Source organism: Ahaetulla prasina, chromosome 1, assembly GCF_028640845.1.
Source record: "Ahaetulla prasina isolate Xishuangbanna chromosome 1, ASM2864084v1, whole genome shotgun sequence".
Lineage (NCBI taxonomy): Eukaryota > Metazoa > Chordata > Lepidosauria > Squamata > Colubridae > Ahaetulla > Ahaetulla prasina.
In genome coordinates this window covers 272,619,169-272,639,066 of record NC_080539.1, presented here as the reverse complement: position 1 = coordinate 272,639,066, position 19,898 = coordinate 272,619,169, and the positions used below count along the sequence as shown (strand labels likewise).

The 19,898-nt window shown below is 34.7% G+C and overlaps 1 protein-coding gene and 1 long non-coding RNA gene across 12 annotated transcripts in view; one reads left to right on the top strand and one right to left on the bottom strand.

Moving 5' to 3' along the window:
• The window catches only part of SBF2 (SET binding factor 2), a 227,044-nt gene extending 208,243 nt beyond the window's left edge, over positions 1 to 18,801 (top strand). For 4 of the 5 annotated variants that reach the window (XM_058159766.1, XM_058159757.1, XM_058159774.1 and 1 more), the window contains 8 exons: positions 3,491 to 3,617; positions 5,278 to 5,405; positions 6,626 to 6,859; positions 7,783 to 7,887; positions 10,717 to 10,907; positions 12,587 to 12,674; positions 13,734 to 13,865; positions 16,513 to 18,801. In XM_058159766.1, coding sequence (XP_058015749.1) covers positions 3,491 to 3,617; positions 5,278 to 5,405; positions 6,626 to 6,859; positions 7,783 to 7,887; positions 10,717 to 10,907; positions 12,587 to 12,674; positions 13,734 to 13,865; positions 16,513 to 16,611 — 1,104 coding nt within the window. In that variant the 3' untranslated portion in view covers positions 16,612 to 18,801. Of the gene's footprint in view, positions 1 to 3,490; positions 3,618 to 5,277; positions 5,406 to 6,625; positions 6,860 to 7,771; positions 7,888 to 10,716; positions 10,908 to 12,586; positions 12,675 to 13,733; positions 13,866 to 16,512 lie in introns of those variants that run through there. The other variant, XR_009152348.1, reaches the window with a different exon arrangement.
• LOC131186339 (uncharacterized) overlaps positions 1 to 19,898 on the bottom strand; it is a 38,644-nt gene that overhangs the window by 2,923 nt on the left and 15,823 nt on the right. For 3 of the 7 annotated variants that reach the window (XR_009152353.1, XR_009152354.1, XR_009152349.1), the window contains 2 exons: positions 11,976 to 12,092; positions 10,458 to 10,837 (listed from right to left, as the gene is read on the bottom strand). This is a non-coding gene — a long non-coding RNA (uncharacterized LOC131186339). Of the gene's footprint in view, positions 1 to 966; positions 1,060 to 10,170; positions 10,309 to 10,457; positions 10,838 to 11,975; positions 12,093 to 19,898 lie in introns of those variants that run through there. The other 4 variants (XR_009152352.1, XR_009152355.1, XR_009152350.1 and 1 more) reach the window with 4 other exon arrangements.

The following is a 19,898-nucleotide window of genomic DNA, read 5'->3' as shown; positions in this document are numbered from 1 at the left end:
CTCAATAATTCCTTTGTAGAACTGTATCAGCAGCTCCTTGGGCGGTCTGAACTTTCTGAGTTGGCAGAGGAAGAACATTCTTTGTTGGTTTTTAATGACATTTTTGGTGTTAGGCATCCATTTTAAATCCTGAAATATTATAGAACTTAGAAACTTGAAGATCCCTACTGTTGATACTATGTTTTCTAGTATTGTAAGAGGTGTAGAATAGGAGGGCCTATCCTAAAATCTACTATCATCTGTACAGTTTTGATTGTATTCAGTTCAAGATTGTTCTGGCTGCATCACAGGGTCAGTTGTTCAACTTCCTTTCTGTATGCAGATTTGTTGTCTTGAATGAGATGGATCACTGTTGTATCATCTGTAAACTTCAGTAATTTAACAGAGGGATTATTTCAGATGCAGTGGTTGGTATAGAGATGGGGGGGGGCACCTGTGCTAATTGTACAAGTATCTGATGTGATTTTTCCTAGCTTCACCTGCTGCTTCCTATCTGTTAGAAAGCTTACGATCCACGTACAAGTGTGGTCAGGGACAGCTAGCTGAGTCAGTTAGTGAGAAGAATATCTGAAATGATGGTATTGAATGCCGAGCTGATATCTACAAAAAGGACCCTTGCATAGGCCCTTGGAGATTCAAAATGTTGTAATACGTAGTGCAAAGTTATACTAACAGCATCATCTGCCAATCTATTTGTTCAGTAGACAAATTGCAAGGGATCTAACAGTGGATCTATTATAGTTTTCAGGTAGGTCAGCACTAGATTTTCAAAGGTTTTCATTATGATGTCAGAGCAACGGGTTTCTAGTAATTCATTTCCTTGATGAAAGGTTTCTTAGGCACTGGGATGATAGTAGAGTGCTTGAAGCAAGAAGGAATATAACATGTCTCTAATGCTTTATTAAAGATAATGGTTGAAGATGAGGCCAATTGGTCAGCACACACATTCAAGTAAGAACATATTACCTTTTCTGGGCCTGGTGCTTTTCCAGACTTTTGTCTGTGAAATAGACCTTGCACATCTTTTTCTGTGGTTGTAGTTGTTGGCTGTTGGTATATCTGAGATGGAGAGGGTAGCGATAGTTGACAGTGGTTTCCTCTCAGACATACAATAAAATGCATTCAGGACATACAATAAAATGCATTCAGGTCATCTGCCAGTTATGGATTTAAGTTGTCAAAGATGAGTACTGCTCCCTAGATTCAGACACAACTGGACAGGGGAAACTTTTATCTTTAAATTGACCTCAGCAGTTATGCAAATGAAGTTATAACCACTATATATTTTTACAATCTTGTATTCCTTAGCAAGTGGACACATCCTCATCCTAAATTTTAGCTTATAGAACATTTGGGAGAAGGTAATCTGTTTTATCTCCTCCATATCATTTTCAAGCAATTTAAATCCCTCCCTCTCCATCAAACATTTCAATGAGTCATCAATTTGGAAGGGTAGCTTGATGCAGTAAGAATAGATAACATCAGTGTAAGTTTTATGAATTTATGTACATCTCATTGGTGTTTAAAAAAATATTTCATGTCAACACAAAGAAAAATTACTGTTGGATTAGTCAGTTCAATATATTTTTAGCATGGGCCATGCAGGTGCTTTGTAAGTCAGTTAATTGACACAATAGCAATGGCAATCTATTGCAGCTCAGATCTAGGATATGAAAAGTCTGTATTGCATATATGAAGTTATTTTCTGTGAAGGTTTTTTTTTAATCTTATCAACTTCCATAATTATGCTGAAATAAAAGCTTTTTGCCCTGCAAGTCGTACTTCTGTAGAATGTTATTTTTGGGAACAAATATCCTTTATTTCTTCATATGCTTGAAGTTGTAAAAATATATATTTGGAAATCTAATTTTAGATTTGACTAATTTTAGATATGCAGTATAAATTCATAAGAGTTCTACATTCAAACAACCAAGAGCAATAACTGAAGATTTAACAAATGACTCTTTTCATGTGGTTGAAAAGGAATTGTCCTTATTTCGCCTAGAGAGTACATAAGAAGTTATGATGCTTAAATTAGAAATGCATCATCTTTTAAATAGCCATTGTTTATGCCAATATCTCCAGGTGTCAAGTGAATTATTAATGTGAATCGTTATTTCACAACAGCAACATCTGGTAGATTATCCAGTTGTTTCTAGGAAGACAACTTTAGTGACAATCATGTCATATTACAAATGATGCTTCTCTCACTTTCTCCTACAGTTCAAGTGATTGCTTAATCTTGTGGGAATAATACTATTTGCATAAAATCATTATAAAAATAGACATTATTTCTTCAACTGTTCTCCCTTTCATTTTCCAAACATCAAAATGGAAAACATAAGTTATAACTATTACTTCATCCACTATGTGTATATTTTGTAGGTAAGATAGAAAGACTGGTACAGTTCAAAGAATGCTACTAAATTTTATTTTTCCCATTGCATTTGCATCACTAAATACCACTAACCACAGAATTTCTGTATAAAATACAGTCTGTTCTAATAGTTAAAAGAAGTGTGGAGACCATATAGCTACAAACAGACCAGAATTCTGCTACCTTTTTCTTTGCTCTATTATTGGGGGAGCACATTGGAATTATTTTGTAGGTTGATTGTAGATGATCCCTTTCTGAACATTTAAACTTGATCTGATCTTTGTCAAATGAACTCTCTTATAGCGTTCTTCTGTGTAGAGCCAAGGAAATGTATGTTCTATTGCAGAGCAAATTCTGGGAGGGGAAAGATAGCGGGGAGAGAGAGGATACTCTACAGTGTACCACTTCTTTATGGGTTTTGTGGACCAGGATATTTCAGCAACCCTCTTTCCCCATGCAAATCTTTCCTTGGTCTTAGAAACTCTTCTGATTGCTTGTTCACTAACACAGGTGAAATTATGTGTAAGTTATATGTTATATGTAAAACTCAATGCCTATAATTTTCTGAATTGATTGAAGGGCAACACAAGGACTACTCTGTAGAGGATGTTAATATCTATTTATTTACACTGCTTAGATGTCACTAAATCTATGCACCTCATAGCAGGTTTACAATGTAATAATATAAAATACCAAATCAAAATTATAGAATGAGAAATTGAATCACAGTACATCTATAAAATCATAAAATGAAATGAAAATAAAGCAAGCATAAGTGCTAATTTCATCTAACCTGGGCAACACAAACTGGCAAAAGCCCTGTGAAAAAAATAATCTTGACATCTTTATAAAGCAATGCAGGATTAATCTTGACATCTTTATAAAGCAATGCAGGAGTGAGTAACAAAATCTCTATGGGAAAGGCCATAGAAAAGTCTGTATCTGTACCCCCTACTATCTCTATATGGGAAACATAAAACATCTCTAACTATTTTAATCTTGCTGATAAAATAGATACCTAAGAGTTAAAAAAAGATGAAATAATATAATTTGCTGACTTTGCCCTTGGTAATAAATTAATTATACCATTGTTTTTATTTTTATGAATTTCAGATTCACAGCCAGTATCCAACAGAGTTTGAATTCAATCAGTATTACTTGAAGTTCTTAGCATTTCATTATGTTTCCAATCGATTTAAAACATTCCTGCTGGACTCAGACTATGAAAGACTGGAACACGGTATGGATCCCAAGTTGATCAGTGTTAATTTGGCTGCTATTTTATTATTTTTAAAGCTTCTCATCAGAAATGGATTGAAACAATATCACTGACATCTGCTTTGTATTGAATAATCATAGAATAATAAGAGTTGGAAGGAACCTTGGAGGTCTTCTAGTCCAAATGATAGAGGAAAATTGATAGAGGAGATGTGTACATTTATTTTGTTTATTGGATTTAGTGATTGCCCATTTCGCTCACAGAGCAACTGAGTGGTGTATTTTTTTAAATAGCGTGTTATCTGTCATTAAACGGTCTTTCAAAATTCCATCAGTATTTTCAGAAATTGAAAAAGTATCATTCAGTGGTTCCTAGCAAATGGTTAGTATTTCATTTCAATAACAGAATATGGAGGCTTACAAACTACCATGTACCATTATCTATTTATTTATTTATTTATTGTAATAGCACTGAGGCAAATTGGGAATCTGGGATGGACAATAGAAAATAGCTGCTTTGTATGTTACAGAGGGATCATGAACAGAGATGATAGCAGAAAATGTTGTTGAGGGTTTTCTGCTACTGTTGGAACTGTGAGCAAGTTGGTAGCTGCAGTGCTGATTTGCTCAGACAGCCGTGCAGGGAGCGGGTTTCTGGATGTGTAACAATGGTTTCAAGTGCAAATTAGCTGTGTCCCCAAAACATGTATATTCTCTCTCTTTTAGTCAAAGGTAATTTTGGAAATTACCATCATTTTGGGAAGCATAGTTTGAAAACAGAAAAGGTATACATATACTTGATGTGCATTTTGCACAGTCAAATCATAACCAACTTATAGTTAATAAAATACCCATTCTTAAAAATAAATATCTTTAGCAATATATTTTTATTCTTTGCTCTTGCATTTTTTAATAGGTGTCTCACTCAGTTATATAATAAGCTTAATCTATAAAAAACCAGCTAGTAACACTATTAAAAATCTAAAGATGTTTTCATCCTTTTCCTAGATAATTTGTTAAGCATATCTAAGTATACACAGGAAGTATTTGTGCAAATATTTAAATTTAAATTTGTCCTAAATATTTAAAAAGCTATTCTGTGATTTTTTTTCTTCAATAAAATAATTTTTTCTTCAATAAAATGATTTTTGTCTATAGCCTAAATGTCATGTGGAGGACAGCAGAGCTGTGTAACTTTCATACACTGAGTTTCTGCCATTTCTCTAATTTATTTCGATTTGATTTTACCACTTTTATTGCATATGGTTCCTTGACTAATCAGTAAATTATTATTGAATCATATTGTGTTTTGATTTTAAAACACGGAACTCTTGTGATGATTTCAGTTATTTTGCTTTTTTTTAACTCTTCCTAAATTCCCAATCCATATAGCTTCTAGTCAATATTTTTGCCACTAGTTCTCTTAATTTTAGTTTATAATCTTCTTGACAAAATTCTAATATCTCATGATAAGTTAGCCATTTGTGTTTGCCTACTATTTGTCACTTATAAAATGCTTTTTGTGCTGAGAGCCACAAATATATTTTCAGGCACATTCTGGATTTGTCTCTATTCCACAATTAGATGTGGCTCATCTAACTTAAATATTGTGCCACAATTATCAATGCCATCCAAATCTAAGGTTGTGTCCTTCTAATTACATTACATTTTATCATTTTAAGGAACATTATTTGAAGATAAAGGAGAAAAACATGGCAAAAAGGGAATTTGCATTTGGGATTGCATTGACAAGATACACAAAAGGAATCCAGTTTTCTTCAATTATCTCTACATGCCAGTTGAAACAGAGGTATACAGCCGACATATTCACAGACTTTTTATTTCTAATACCTAATAAATACAGTTTACCATTAGTGTAATTAACATTTATTCAATGGGTTAATTGCCCAGTTTTCAGAATGATTACCATGCTGTCTAGACAGTAGTTTTTCAGACACAGGGATCTAAAGACTATAGCCAATGAGTCTGGTTAGTTTGCATTTTTATGAGGCTTATTGTTATTTTAAGGAAATTGTGATTTGGCAGATAGGAGAAATTTTGTTGATATGTAATTGCTGTGGTAGTCTTATCACTGGACCAAAATGATATTATAAAAGCAAATTTGTTTATTTTTTAAGGGTAAGTTCAAGTGTTGCAAAGTACCCTTGGTTCACAAAGACAGCTTGTTAATTGTATGTTCATAGCCAAACAGGACTGCCTAGTTTGGTTTGGGGAGAACTACATATTTCTTTCCTTCAATGTTTTTTTTTTAATCACTGACTATGAAGATCTACTTGTCTCCTATTTTTAGTTCATATGACAATCTACTTGTCTCCAATTTTTACTTCAAAGAATATGCCCAAATATGTATGTGTAATAGTTATATATGACTGTAGTTTACTGAGGTAGCAACATATCAAACTAGCTAAGCATTTAACAGGGCTACCTGGGATACACAGTTTTAGGTGGTGGTGCCTATTGTAATCTAAAGGTCTTGATGCTAATGTTATTAGGATGGTGTTGTTGAATGTTGGCATCCTTTGAAATAAAGGCAATTATTGTCCCACATTTTATACGTTACTTGATTACAAGGGACCAAAATATTTGCAAACTAGATTTTTTTTGCTATGCTATATTTTAATAACGTTTCTGAATTCATAAGTTTCATAATTATTTTAATATGGAACTCACACCATGTCCTACTTCTGTTGCATCATTTCACAGGAATAAATTGAGCAAGGGCAGAATCCTGCCAATTCATGAAACATTTGATATATTCTAGGCACACAGAATTTAAAGGAGAAGAAAATAGGGGGGATTCCCAGGGTTAGAACTGAATTGGGAAACAATTTACCTACTTAACCACAGGAGGAAACTGAAAAAAGAATAGAATTGCTAATAGAATACTATTAAAATGGATTAAATGTTTATCTGCATTTAAGTTGAGGGAAATGGTTTGAGCCAGGGTCATATCATTAGGGAAGAATGGTCAAATCACATTTATCAGCTACAAGGGTTCTTTTTATACAGGTATTAAAACCAAATGTCAGCATTTCCTGCCTTAAGAAATGGGATTACTACATAGAAGAGACTTTAGCCACAGGCCCAAGTTATGACTGGACTATGATAAGTGCAAAGTGTAGTACCTTGGATGAAACAGATCAGATGGATATGTCACCTTCCCACAATAAGAGAAAAATTGTCTGGCCATGCTATGATAACCTGGCTAAAGTGCAACCTGATGCCATCACCAACTTATTTAGTGTAAGTATAACCATTTAATATATTGATGTAGCATCATCTTTTTATTATTATTATTAGTTTTCAGTGTTTTTAATTTAACAAAAGATCAAGATAAGAAAATGTAGAGGAAAGGAGAGAGTTAGTTTTTAAAGTAATTTTTAAAACTTTCACAAGGAAATGCTGCATTTACTTTATTGACCATTATCTAAATCTCATAATATACTATATATACATATATTATAGGGATACAGTGGCTCATTGGCTAAGAAATGAAATGAAATGAAAAATTTTGTTCTTCTGATTCTTAAAATAATTTGGGCTATCAGATCTAAGCTGCCAAAATCCAAAGGACCAATAGATGGCAGAAAACAATTAGGGCTAGCTAGTGGAAATGTGTTGTTGTTTTTTGTAGTCCTGATCTAGTAGATCTATAATAATCTAATGATATTTGTAAGTGAAGAGTACTGTGTATCTTTAATAAATCCTGGGAGATTGAAGAATGCTGATATTGCTGAAAAATGATTGATGATGATGCTGAAGCATACTACCTGAGCGCTTGAGAAAAAAATGTTTCTGTCTTATTTTCTTTTCATTTTATTTCATTTATAGCTTATTCATAGGAAATAGCTCTAATAAGAGGCAGTAAGGGAATTCAAATTCCCATTTTAAAAGTAGAAATAAATTACAGTTTGGCCAACACATTAAATAAGTCTGTCACATTTTCTTTTTTATTATAATTTAGTACTGTTTCTTTTTTAAAAAAATGATAAATGTTAATCTTGGCAACGTAAAATCTTGCAATCACAGCATTGGACTTGAACTGTGTAAGTATTTTTAAAAACACTTCCAGTCCTTATCATCATTTTCAACTGTAGCAAGAGGTTATAGTTCATGTGTTTGAAGGAACAACAGAAAGATTTAATATTATGGAAGTTTGTTTTTAGGAAATTGAAAAACTGGAGAACAAATTAAACCACAGCCCAGAAAGGTGGCAGTCACTGTGGGAAAGAGTCAAAATAAATGTGAAAGAAGATTCAGGGAAAGACAATGTAAGTATTTTAATGAGAATCTTCAAACTTTCAGCAAGGGCTAAAAATAATTGTCTCAACATTCCATATATATGTATCACTATAAAATTATTCAATATGGCAGTGTATACATTTTAAACTCTTAACATATTTACAGTACATCTCTGTCACTGGATTCACGTTTCATGCTGAAATGGGATAATGAATAAATAATGCACCTGACCGTTGTACTACTCCCCAACAGTGTCCACCTTGATTATTTGAGAATATTTTTAGTTTTCTAAAAACTAAATGATATATGGTATATAGCTAGTAGTTGATATAATAAACCCAAGCTAAACCGTGAAACATGGTTTTGATCTAGACTTATACAAATGTCAATAGCTTCAATGGCTCCCTTCAGTACAAGGACTTGGCACACTGTGAGGACCCTTGAAGTAATGTAGAGTAATGCAAGGATGTTTGCAATGAGAAAGGATAAGTAGCACTGCTTGAAGAGTATGGAGGGCTGCAACAAAATGCAACATAGAGAAAAAATTCTTGAACAACTTTTCCATTTGCATAAGTCTGATTCCAAAGCATTATGAGTTTAGAACGTAGAAGAACTTAGAATAACTTAGTCACTTTGAATGTACACTAATCGGCATACATTAAAATGAAATTTCTTTGCATGCAGCTCTCAAAGGGTCACTACCTCCAGTATATGCTACATAAATATGACAAAATAAATACAAAATTATGCCTATACCGACATATATGACACAGAGAAACAACACAATCTAGGTTGGATATATACATGTACATGGTGAGAAAAATGAATCCTGCAAGTTTACCAGATGGATGGCATAGGGAGCAAAGCTGTTACAGAATCTGTTAGTCCTGCTACAAATACTTTGAAACCTGCTCCCAGAGGGGAGCAACAGAAACAAACCATAAAGTGGGTATGTGGGGTCTCTAACAATGCTTTGATCTCTAAGCACATAGCACTTATAAGCAGTTTCCTGAATAACAGGAAGCAAGCTTCCTATAATCTTCTCGGCTGTCCTTACCACGCTGTGTATGGACTTTCTATCCGAGGAACTGCTACCACCAAACCAAACAGTGATGCAGTTTGTTAAAATGCTCTCAATAGTGCCTGGCCAGGACAAAAGGAGAAAGATGCGCTCTTCTGATCCAATGCAGGAAATTCAGACACTGGTTTGCACGCTTCACTAAGGATGACGTGTGGAGAAACCAGATTGTTAGTTATCTGCTTGTTTTTTATTATTAGTTATTATGACCAAGAATTTATATACTATAAATTCAAAGGAACCAAATATAAATTACTATTATTATTATTGCATTTCAATCACCATCCCTGTGCAGATCTTTTTCTTCTTGACCTTTAATTTATCCAGTTTCTTAGGGATGGGATAAATAACTTTTATACAGGCTAGCCGTGCTCTCTCAATTATACTACCATTCATTTTTTCTTGAACGTTAAAATCGATAGTGCTTATTTCAGTTTCACTTTTGATTTATCATTAAATATTAGTCTCTAAAATACTCCTTCCACCTTGCCTTACTTTATTTCAATTTCATCTCAAGTAACTATACTTCTTTTTGTTTAAAATCCATCCATCCTTATTTAGCCCTCTTCACCTACTTCCAAAACAAAATGGGCTTTTTTCCCATCAAAACAACTCTCCATTTTCTGTCCTTCTTTTAATTTTAACTTTTTCTTCCACATTCTTTGCGGCTATGTTTTTCCCCAATACACACAATCTTTTATTTTTGCTGTAATTGTTGTCTTACTTGCTCTTTTCCTCACTCACAGCCTCCTTCTATGTCATTGTTCTTTCCAGCATTCTCTTGCATGCTTCCATTAGCATAATTCCCCATTTCTTGGGTTTTTTTGTAAGCTAATTCTTTTCATTCTATTTCAAGCCTTTTTTCCAGGTTCCACTCCTGGCACACTGTAACCAAATTATGATCTGTCCCACATTACATCACTCAATCATCCTTTACTAAATCTTTTATTTGTTCATCTTAAACAATCAAATCAGTCATGCTTTTTGATGAATTCCCTTTCAATGTGTAAGCATTAATTTCTGCTTAAATTAGAAAACAGAGAGATCTTTATGTAAGCAGATATCAAAATGTCCTGCACTTGCTCAGAATTTTGAAAAAATGCATAAGTTTTCCTAAAACTTATCCCTGGTTTTTCCATTAGCACCATTCACTGGAGCACAACATACAGCTAGCACCAACATATGACTTCCTACTTTCATATGCATTCCCAACAGCTTAAATAAATCACAAATTCATATTTCTGATATAAATGTTAACCATTTCATTCATAATTAGATCTGCATCTCTATTCCCCAGCATATATTCATCTTCAGATCTGTTGGGTTCTTCCTTTTTTCCCCTTCCTTTTTCTTTTCCTTTCTTCTTCATCTACTGATAGAAACACAGTATATAGCAAAGATATTTTGATGTTTTAGCACTTGTATGAATTACATTGCAATGTTCTAGCTAATCAAAGCTACAGTAATTGCTAAAAATGAGAAATTTACAACCAAAAATGCATTTGCCACAAACATTGAATAAGTTCTAAACTATTTTTATAGATCCTTTCAATTAACTTTTATTAGAAACTTTATGTGCCAGCTATGGTACCATTTTTCTATTGCAAGAAATAGAGTATAGCAATTCATTTCTGAAGTGTTTAATTCAACCCTTGGATTTCTGTCACAAGGTTAGGAGATTTAAAAAAAAAAGAAAAAGAGGTAAAGTAGCTCTGTTTGGATTTTTGGCTAACCCATGATGTTTTTTCAACCCCACACCATGTCACACTACCTTTTAAAGCATCGGAGACATCCTTCTGGTTCTTCAGCAATGTCTGTCAACCTGCACTCTTGTCAGAAGAGGTCTATATTGCATCTGCCCGACAGTGGCTTGGGTGAAGAACGAAGCAGCAACATTTCATCTTCCAATGGTGTGGAAAGGAGAGTAACAACACTGTACAATCAGTTCACTTCAAAACATGATGAAAATAGGTAAACTGAGCTAACAGACTATGATACAAGCCTGGCTTCTTTAAAACATTTGCAAAATTGTTATATTTGCTTTATTTTCATTCTGTTTCAAATGACCCACAAATCATCCTTTATTAAAATTACTTTTTTCCAATTGTAACTTAATCTAGTTATTTATAAAACAAATGTGTTACAGTGGAAACAAATGTGTACAGTGCCCTCCAGATGGATTGGCTTTTGGCTGTGTTGGCTAAGAATTCTATGGATACATAAAGATACAAGTTAATTAACAGAAGAAAGTATTATAGGGCACCACTGTTCAAAAAATATTAAATGTTCCACAGATGTATTTAAAATAATATGATATGATAATCAAAGGAAGGACTCTCAAAATTTAAATGAACCTTAAGTGATAAATCAATCTTAAACATATTCACACCTTTGGTCTAGATCAGGGGTTTCAAACTCAAGGCCCAGAGGCCAGATCCCGTGCACAGGGTGCTTAGACCTGGCCCAGGGGCCCGCCCTGGAAACAGTGAAGGACTGGTCCGTGGTGCCTCTGCCAGCAAAAACAAAGCTTGGAAGGGCCATACACGGCCCGCCTGGACTCTGTTTTCAACCATGATGTCCTGCTGCAGCCCTCTGCCAATGAAAATGGAGCTCGGGGGAAGGCGCACGCGAGCCACCAGGGCTCCGTTTTTGCTGGAGGAGGCTGTCGCGGCCAAAAATGGAGCCTTGATAAATGACGTTGAACTGACCACGCACCTTGACCACACCCCTATCCACACACACCCCAGCCCCCCCCCCCCGAGGTCAAACACAATCCTGATGCGGCCCTCAATGAAATTGAGTTTGACACCCCTGGTCTAGATCATACAAGTAGTCCTCAACTTACAATAGTTCACTTAATGACCATTACAGTTAGGGTTCAAAATTCAGATGCTAGGCAACTGACTCCTACATGATGGTTGCAGTGTTCCAGGATGATGTGATCACCTTTTGCAACTTTCTGACAAGCAAAATTGATGGGGAAGCCAGATTCACTTAACAAGCATGCTATTAACTTAACAAGTGTGGTGATTCACTTACCAACTATGGCATGAAGGTCTTAAAATGGGCAAAATTCACTTAACAATCTCGCTCAGCAACAGAAATTTTGGGCTCAATTGTGGTCATACGTCAACGAATTACCTGCATTTTATAGGTCTGAAATAAGAGGTTAATTCATATTTATCAGCTAAGAAAACTTTCTGAGATTATTATACCAAGATAAACACAGACAGGTTATCACACTTTGCCAGCTCCTACTAGCTCCAGCCAATGTCAGCCTGTGCCTGTGGATCATGCACACATCAAACCTCCATATTGGAGAAGGAGGGTTTTTTTTAAAAAAACAACAACAACAAATAATATCACCCAATATCAAAACACTTTACATATCCTGCTCAGGAGTCTTGAAATACTTCAGGCTGGTAATGTTTCAAGCTGGTAATATTTTGCATCCCACTGTAATAAATGAACTAAGTTAAAGCCTATAGCTTGATGTTGAGATAATGTCAGAGAATAGGAAATTTCACTTGGGCATTTTGTGCTAAGTTCTGTCCTATGAATTGAACTGAATTAATAAGCATCATTAATATGTGGGTATTTTTATGATTTCCATTACTTAAAATAAGAAATAACATTTCTTTTTCTTCTAGATCTTTTGAAGGTACCCTTTACAAAAGAGGAGCTTTGCTAAAAGGTTGGAAACCACGTTGGTTTGTGCTAGATGTTACAAAACACCAGGTAAATAATAAGGGTCTGTAATATATGTGTGCAATCCGTGAGCTCTCCACTCTTTCAGGAGAGCAGTAGAACCCAGAAGTATCCCTCGCCCCCCCCCCCCCAAATGTTATTCGTCTGAAATGTTGCTGCTTTTTCTTCGTTTATTTAAATGTATGTTATTATTTCATTATATATTTTATATTTTCTTACCATCAAACTTTCAAGACCATGTTGAGCTTTAAATCAAATTTGTTTTTAAATATTTCCGATTAAGTAGGTACTATGGAGCAGGGGTCTCCAACCTTGGTCCCTTTAAGACTTGTGGAGTTCAACTCCCAAAGTTCCTCAGCCAGCTTTGTTCTTAAAGGGACCAAGGTTGGAGACCCTTGCTATGGAGTGTGCATGTTTCAAAAATTATTGTGAGAAAGTGTTTCAAATTTCCCTTGAGCACAGTACTTGCATGCTTTCCCCCCACCCCCCAACTACCATGTGAAAAAGGTGCTACTTTCTTGCAAATTGAATCCTAAAACTTTTACATTAACAACATTAGGCATTAATGAAATGCTATTTTTGAATGCTAATTTTAATCAAACAACGCTAAGAAATTGTTTTTTGTAATGTTGCTTATTTTTAAAATATTAATACAGATTACATTATACATTTTTTCATGAACATTCCAATTATCCAACATATTTGGATATTTTTTCTTTACTATCCTTAAGGAAAAGGATAGAATTTTCAGTATTTTGATTAAGGTATTTTATTAATTAAGTTTCAACAGTTATAAACCATTTAACCCTTCCAAAATTGTAATCCAGGACATCCCCTATATATCAGCATGCCTTTTAACTTGTCTTCCCTTTTTCTATATTTGCTATATTTGTTATGTAATCACTTTTATGCAGAGGTGAATTTTAGGAAATTAAAAATTGTCCACAACGTTTCATTTGAGATTATGATGAATCGTAGCTACTCATTATACAGTTATTCACATGTTCAGTATAACAATGGCAGACTTTTTATATTATTAGGCTGGTTGCTTTTTTTAACATTTACCATTTCTTTTTCTTTTCACCCTAGCTAAGATATTATGATTCCATGGAAGATGCTTATTGTAAGGGCCATATTGAGCTTGCTGAAGTAGAAAGTGTAATCCCTGCTTCACCAACTATTGGTGCTCCAAAACATGCTAATGAAAAAGCTTTCTTTGATGTAAGTAGATTGGCTCCAGACTACCATCTGCTTTAAATTAATAACAAAAATTTGTACTCATAATCTGTGCTCATACTAATCTGTGCGGAGATATAACTCCCTAATTTGTTCAGCCAGATTTAACTACAATGGACATGTGCAAGAATTTTTCTGGGAGTGGGGTAAGCTGCAGTCTTGAATGTGATTGTAATTTGCACATAGAATACACCAGTGTAACCAGTGTAACACACCTCTCCGTTGCCCTTATATATGTGGTGCTACATATTTTAAGTAACACCCCCTTTAATGTCATTTGATTTGTCAAAGGTAGTTTCTCATGTTCTAGAATAGGAGTTTTGGAAGCTGTCTTACATCAAATCACATCTTTGTCCATCTGGTTCACTACTGTCAATAATAATAATAATAATAATAATAATAATAATAATAATAATAATAATAATAATAATAATAATAATAACAACAACAACAACAACAACAACAACAACAACAACAACAACAATAATAATAATAATAATAATATTTTAATTTGTATACCGCCCTTCTCCCGAAGGACTCAGGGCGGTGCACAGCCAGAATAAAATACAAAAAGAACAGCACATAAAATATTAAGAACAACCCCTTAAAAAACTTATTCAATTGGCCAAAATTTAAAATACAATAACACCCTATAAAATTTACAAAATTTAAAACCCATAAAAGCAAATTAAAAATTTAACATCAAGCCAGTCCAGCTAGACGGAATAAATAGGTTTTAAGTTCGCGGCGAAAGGTCCGAAGGTCGGATAGTTGACGAAGTCCAGGGGGAAGTTCGTTCCATAGGGTAGGACCCCCCACAGAGAAGGCCCTCCCCCTGGGGGCCACCAGTCGACATTGCTTGGCTGACGGCACCCTAAGGAGTCCCTCTCTGTGAGAACGCACCAGTCGCTGGGAGATAGAAGATGGCAGTAGACGGTCCCGTAAATATCCTGGTCCTAAGCCATGGAGCGCTTTGAAGGTAGTCACCAATACCTTGAAGCGCACCCGGAAGACAACAGGCAGCCAGTGCAGTCTGCGCAGGATGGGTGTTACATGGGAGTTCCGAACCGCTCCCTCTATCACCCTCTATGTGGACTGGCAGCGGTTTTGCAGTTTTGGATTGATGTCTGTCAGCTCTCCCCAGATTGACTACTGATTTAACCTGGGATTGATCTAACAAAGCAGATGTTTCAGCCACAAAATTTAGTCCTGCTCTTAATTCACTAGACCAGTTTTTCTCAACCTTGGCAACTTTAAGATGTGTTGGCTTCAACTCCCAGAATTCCCCCAGCCAGCATGAAGTAGACAGTTGGCAATAGAATCTGTGCAGAATGTTTCTTAAATAAGGACATGGAGAAATAGACACATTTAGTCAGGACTCCATTTCTACCAATAGAAGAGAATAGAATGGCTCAGGATTGAATGATGGGGTCCTTGGAACTTTCTGTGGTTGTTTTCATGCAGACATTCCATTTCCTGGCTAGGTAACATCTTCAGTGCTAGAAAGTAGTGGGATTTACTCTCTGTTTATATATAAGAGCTGCTTGTCTTGGCCACTCCCAAAGTTAATGAGGAAATATCTATCTGCTTAACAACCTACAGAAAACTGTGGAGAATAATGCTTGGATGGACTACTAGATGAAGAAAAAAATAAATGCTTAACACATATTAGACATAGGAGCTCTTGAGCAGTCAAAAGGCAGATAAAAGAATTGCTAAGCACCACTTTAGAATTAAGCAGCTCGTAAGAAAAAGATGGGATGGAAACAATATATTGGAAATCAATATATAATTTCTCTCCCTGACTTTCTTCAGTTGTGAAATTGCATTTAACCTAGTTGGTAGTTTATCCTTAGGTTGTATGATCTAGGTAACACATATTAGACTACATTATCTATCAAACAGAATGTTTGATAGATACAGGAAAGGACAGCAATTTCCAAGGAAGCAAAAGCTGCTTGAAGAGAGAATTCTCTCTTTTCAGGTGAGTCTGTTATTAGGTATACTCCTAATCTGTGAGTCTCTTATTAGGTATACTCCTTTTCTCCTGAGAAAAGTAGGGGGAAATGTCTGATGCATCCAATGAAATACAGATAACCCTTATTTTACAACCATAACTGAGCCTGAAATTATGGCTGTAAGTCATGCGGATAGTTAAGCAGGTTGCCATATGACCATATCTAATTGTATGACCTTTTTTGCAGTGTCAATAAGAAACCAGAATTAAATGCTGATGTCTGGGGTGGGGAGTTGTAAATTGAGATCATGTGATTAGGGGGCACTGCAAACAGCTACAAACACAGGGCAGGGGGGCTCAGAACTTCAAATCTGGGTCATAAGTAACCTTGGGAGGCCATTGTAACTTTCAATGGCCGGTAAGCAACCGGTTGTAAGTTGAAGACTACTAGTATAGTAGAAAATCTTGGTTTGCTTGCAGCTTCTCATTTGCAAACTTCCTATGCATTTGTAGATATGATTCTCTTCCAAATGGTAGATGTTTGAAGTTCGTGAGAACAGCAGAGAGCAATGTTGCTGCTGCAAAGACTGTAATGACAATAGGATTCGTGAAGTATGGAAATCATGTATGTTCTAAAATTAACACTGCTTTTATCTTTTAATTTTAATTGTGCAGCTAAAGACAAGTAAACGAGTCTATAATTTTTGTGCACAAGATGCACAGAGTGCCTACCAGTGGATGGACCGGATACAGAATTGCATTTCAGATGCATAATAAGGAATTTATTTTTGCTATCATCATCATCATCATTTAAAAAAATATCTGTTGATATGCCTAAGTAACTCCACTTCCTAGAAGAATTGTTTATTGCAGTTCGAACAGCCTTATATTTCAGCCACAGTGCTCAGAACATCGTATTTCTTTTAGTTGATAATTTATATAATGCCTCGTTCTCCATTTGGAAGACACTAACTAACCTCATTGCCCAGAAAACCTCATCTTCAATACAATTCCAGGCTAAGTGATCCCAGCGGGTAACTTTTTTTTACACACAGGAATGAATAATCCAGCAGAACACTTGATTTTTGAAAATAATCCTTTATTTATCTTTAATCTTCTTAGCTTCCTATTTTAGAAAAAGGGATTCATATTCAGACTAGCAGTGTTTTCTGAGAAAGAGGTTATTTAAACCTTTAAACCCTGGAGACCAATAAAAAGGCACACTCAAGGCACCATAAATTAAAAGAAATGGTTTCTGGTCTGCCACTTGTTCTCTGAACAGTCTGTCTTGAGAAATATCTTGCCATTTTTCTACTAGTTAATTCATCTTTGTAGATGAATGGAAACCAAGAGCAGGCCTCAGGAAGAGGAAATGCTAAATACAAAAGTTGTATATTAACTTATGTGCTGTTCTCCTCATTGTAAAAAAAATATGCACTAAACAAAACAAACACTTGCACTGAAATCTTTGAAAACAGGCATTTTGAAGGAGAGAAGTAAATTATTTATAGCAAAATGCTAGCAAGATAACAGCAATTTAAGATAATGATATGTACATAATTTGGCTTGATGTGATGTAATTTGATACTTTAAATGTTTTTGCACATAAATTGGAAGAATGTTTTTAGATTTTTTAACATTTGCCAATGTGTTTTGCTCATCTTAAAAATCTTTGACAATTTTTTTACAAACCAAAATAAATAAAAGCTTTTCTTGCTGCAACACATAGTGACTTTTGAGTGTAACAACCCTAGAAAGAGAATATGTTTTCTTTAAAAAGTAATATGTTAAAATTAAAACTCAATGTTTGTTTATACTAGCCAGTATTTTCTAGGGTGTAGTGATGTCACTTGTAAGTTAATGGCTGAGTTCACATGTAATGCTAAGTCAAAGTTTAATAGAATAAGGACCTCTCACTGCAAACCTCGGACTGATGGATGAATCCCTTCCCTGGCTTGGAAGCTTTCATATTAAATTCCATTCTAAGAGTTGAATCGGACAGTGATTAATCTTCACTAAAGTTGGTTATAACAAGCCATTAGTTTTTGAAACAGTTTATTTTTTTACTAACCAGAGTTAAAATTAACTATGATTTATTATTATGAACCTTAAATTATGATTTCTCAAAACTAAATCAAGCACTGTTAGCGTGCTTCTCTTACATACGGTAGAAAAAGAAAAGAAAAGGGGAGCCCAAAGATCCAAACCTCTCAGTAGTTCCTCCTTCTAGTATTAAACTGTGGTTTAGCATTATGTGCAAATCAGGCCAGTATTGACAAACTGATTTCACTTGTAGGATTTCAGTTTCTGGAATTGTTTACCTTTTTTAAAAAACCACTATTTTCCCTATTTTTCTAATGAATAGTGAATACAGATTTCACACTACACAAAATAGGAAATATTTCTTTTTTAAATATATTTGGATTTCCAAACTTAAAGAAATGAAGGATTTTTCTAGCATTTTCAGCTGATAAATTACCACTTGTGAAAAAAAAAATGGTGTTTGCACATTCATGTACTTTTCTTTGTATATGAAGTACTTTTTTATGTGCTTTGTAAAACAATGACTGTGTTTGTTTAAAGTTGTTAAAAAAATATACACTACTCATAGAGTTCTAACTAGGAATTTTAATTATTTTATGTATGTTCCATAACTAGCATTTGTTAACTAAATTGTAATAAAGAGACTTCATATGACAACATTTCTTCTTTATCCAGTGGAATAGTTAATACCATATCTTTATTATATAATTTAGATCCCAAGTTATCCTGTAATAAAATTCATATTTTTGTACAGAAAATGCCATTTTGCATGTGAAAAACTGTTCTTTGCTCTATTTTTTTCATTGTTAAACTCAAAACATTCCATGAATATCACAAACTGGCCATATCAGTTATCTGCCTTGAAAGCTATGTATTTAATTCTGTGTTGACTGAATAAATAAAAATTGTATGAAACATAAATATGGCTACAAGATACAAATAATATAATAGCAACTGATTATTCACATGTTATTGGACCTGTCGTTGGAAAACTTACACATCTGACTGCAACTTGTCCTTGGGAAGAAAAACAAGCAATTTTTTTTAATGGGGTATAACTTATGAAAGACTCCTTTTTACTCTTTAGTGTATGTAAATTAAATATGCATATTAAATTGAAATATCAGCAAACACTTTTTATAGGAGGAGCATAGCTCTGTTAAGAGGTTATTGTGAAATTATTAGTCATTTGTATAATTCACAATTTCTAGCCAGATGAGTGCACAATTTACTCATTTTCTCTTAATAAATAAGTTGCTCTCTTATGGTAAGGCCAGTAAGTGTTTTGTGATTGTTTTCCAGCTTTCCTTGTGTTATATACGGCCACGTTAGCCAGTTTGGGGAAGCAATTATATATAGATATAGATATAGATATAGATATTTGTTTTCTGAGGTTTTCACGGGTGTTTGTATGTAGGTCTTTGGTTGTTCGGGTTTTCTCCCGTGTAAAATTGGAAGTGTCTTGGCGACTTTTCGATGAAGTCTCATTCGACATCTTCAGGCTTCAGCTTCGTGCTTCTGGGAGCAAGAAGCACGAAGCTGAAGCCAGAAGATGACGAATGAGACTTCATCGAAACATCGCCAAGACACTTCCAATTTTACACGGAGAAACCCAACAACCAAAGACCTACAGATATATATATATATATATATATATATATATACACACACACACACACACACACACACACACACACACACACACACACACACATACAGTTATTAGGTCCCCTCTATCTCTTTTTTTTTCTTTGTTTTAGTTTTTTTTTTCCACAACAGTATTGCTATTCATAGGGCCAACAGTTCCTTTTAAACCAAAGGACTCGTTATGTAATGATTTCCTTAATATCTGTTTTATCTGGTCATGAATTGCCTGGCCAATGGTAAGAAACGTGGTGAATCCAGCAGAGGTGAAAAGAGGATGAAACACAGGCTGCAAACTAGGGGAGCGCAGTCCTTCCTTGCCAGCAGCCATCGTATCTGGTCCACCTAATGGACTTCAGCAGGATGACCATCAG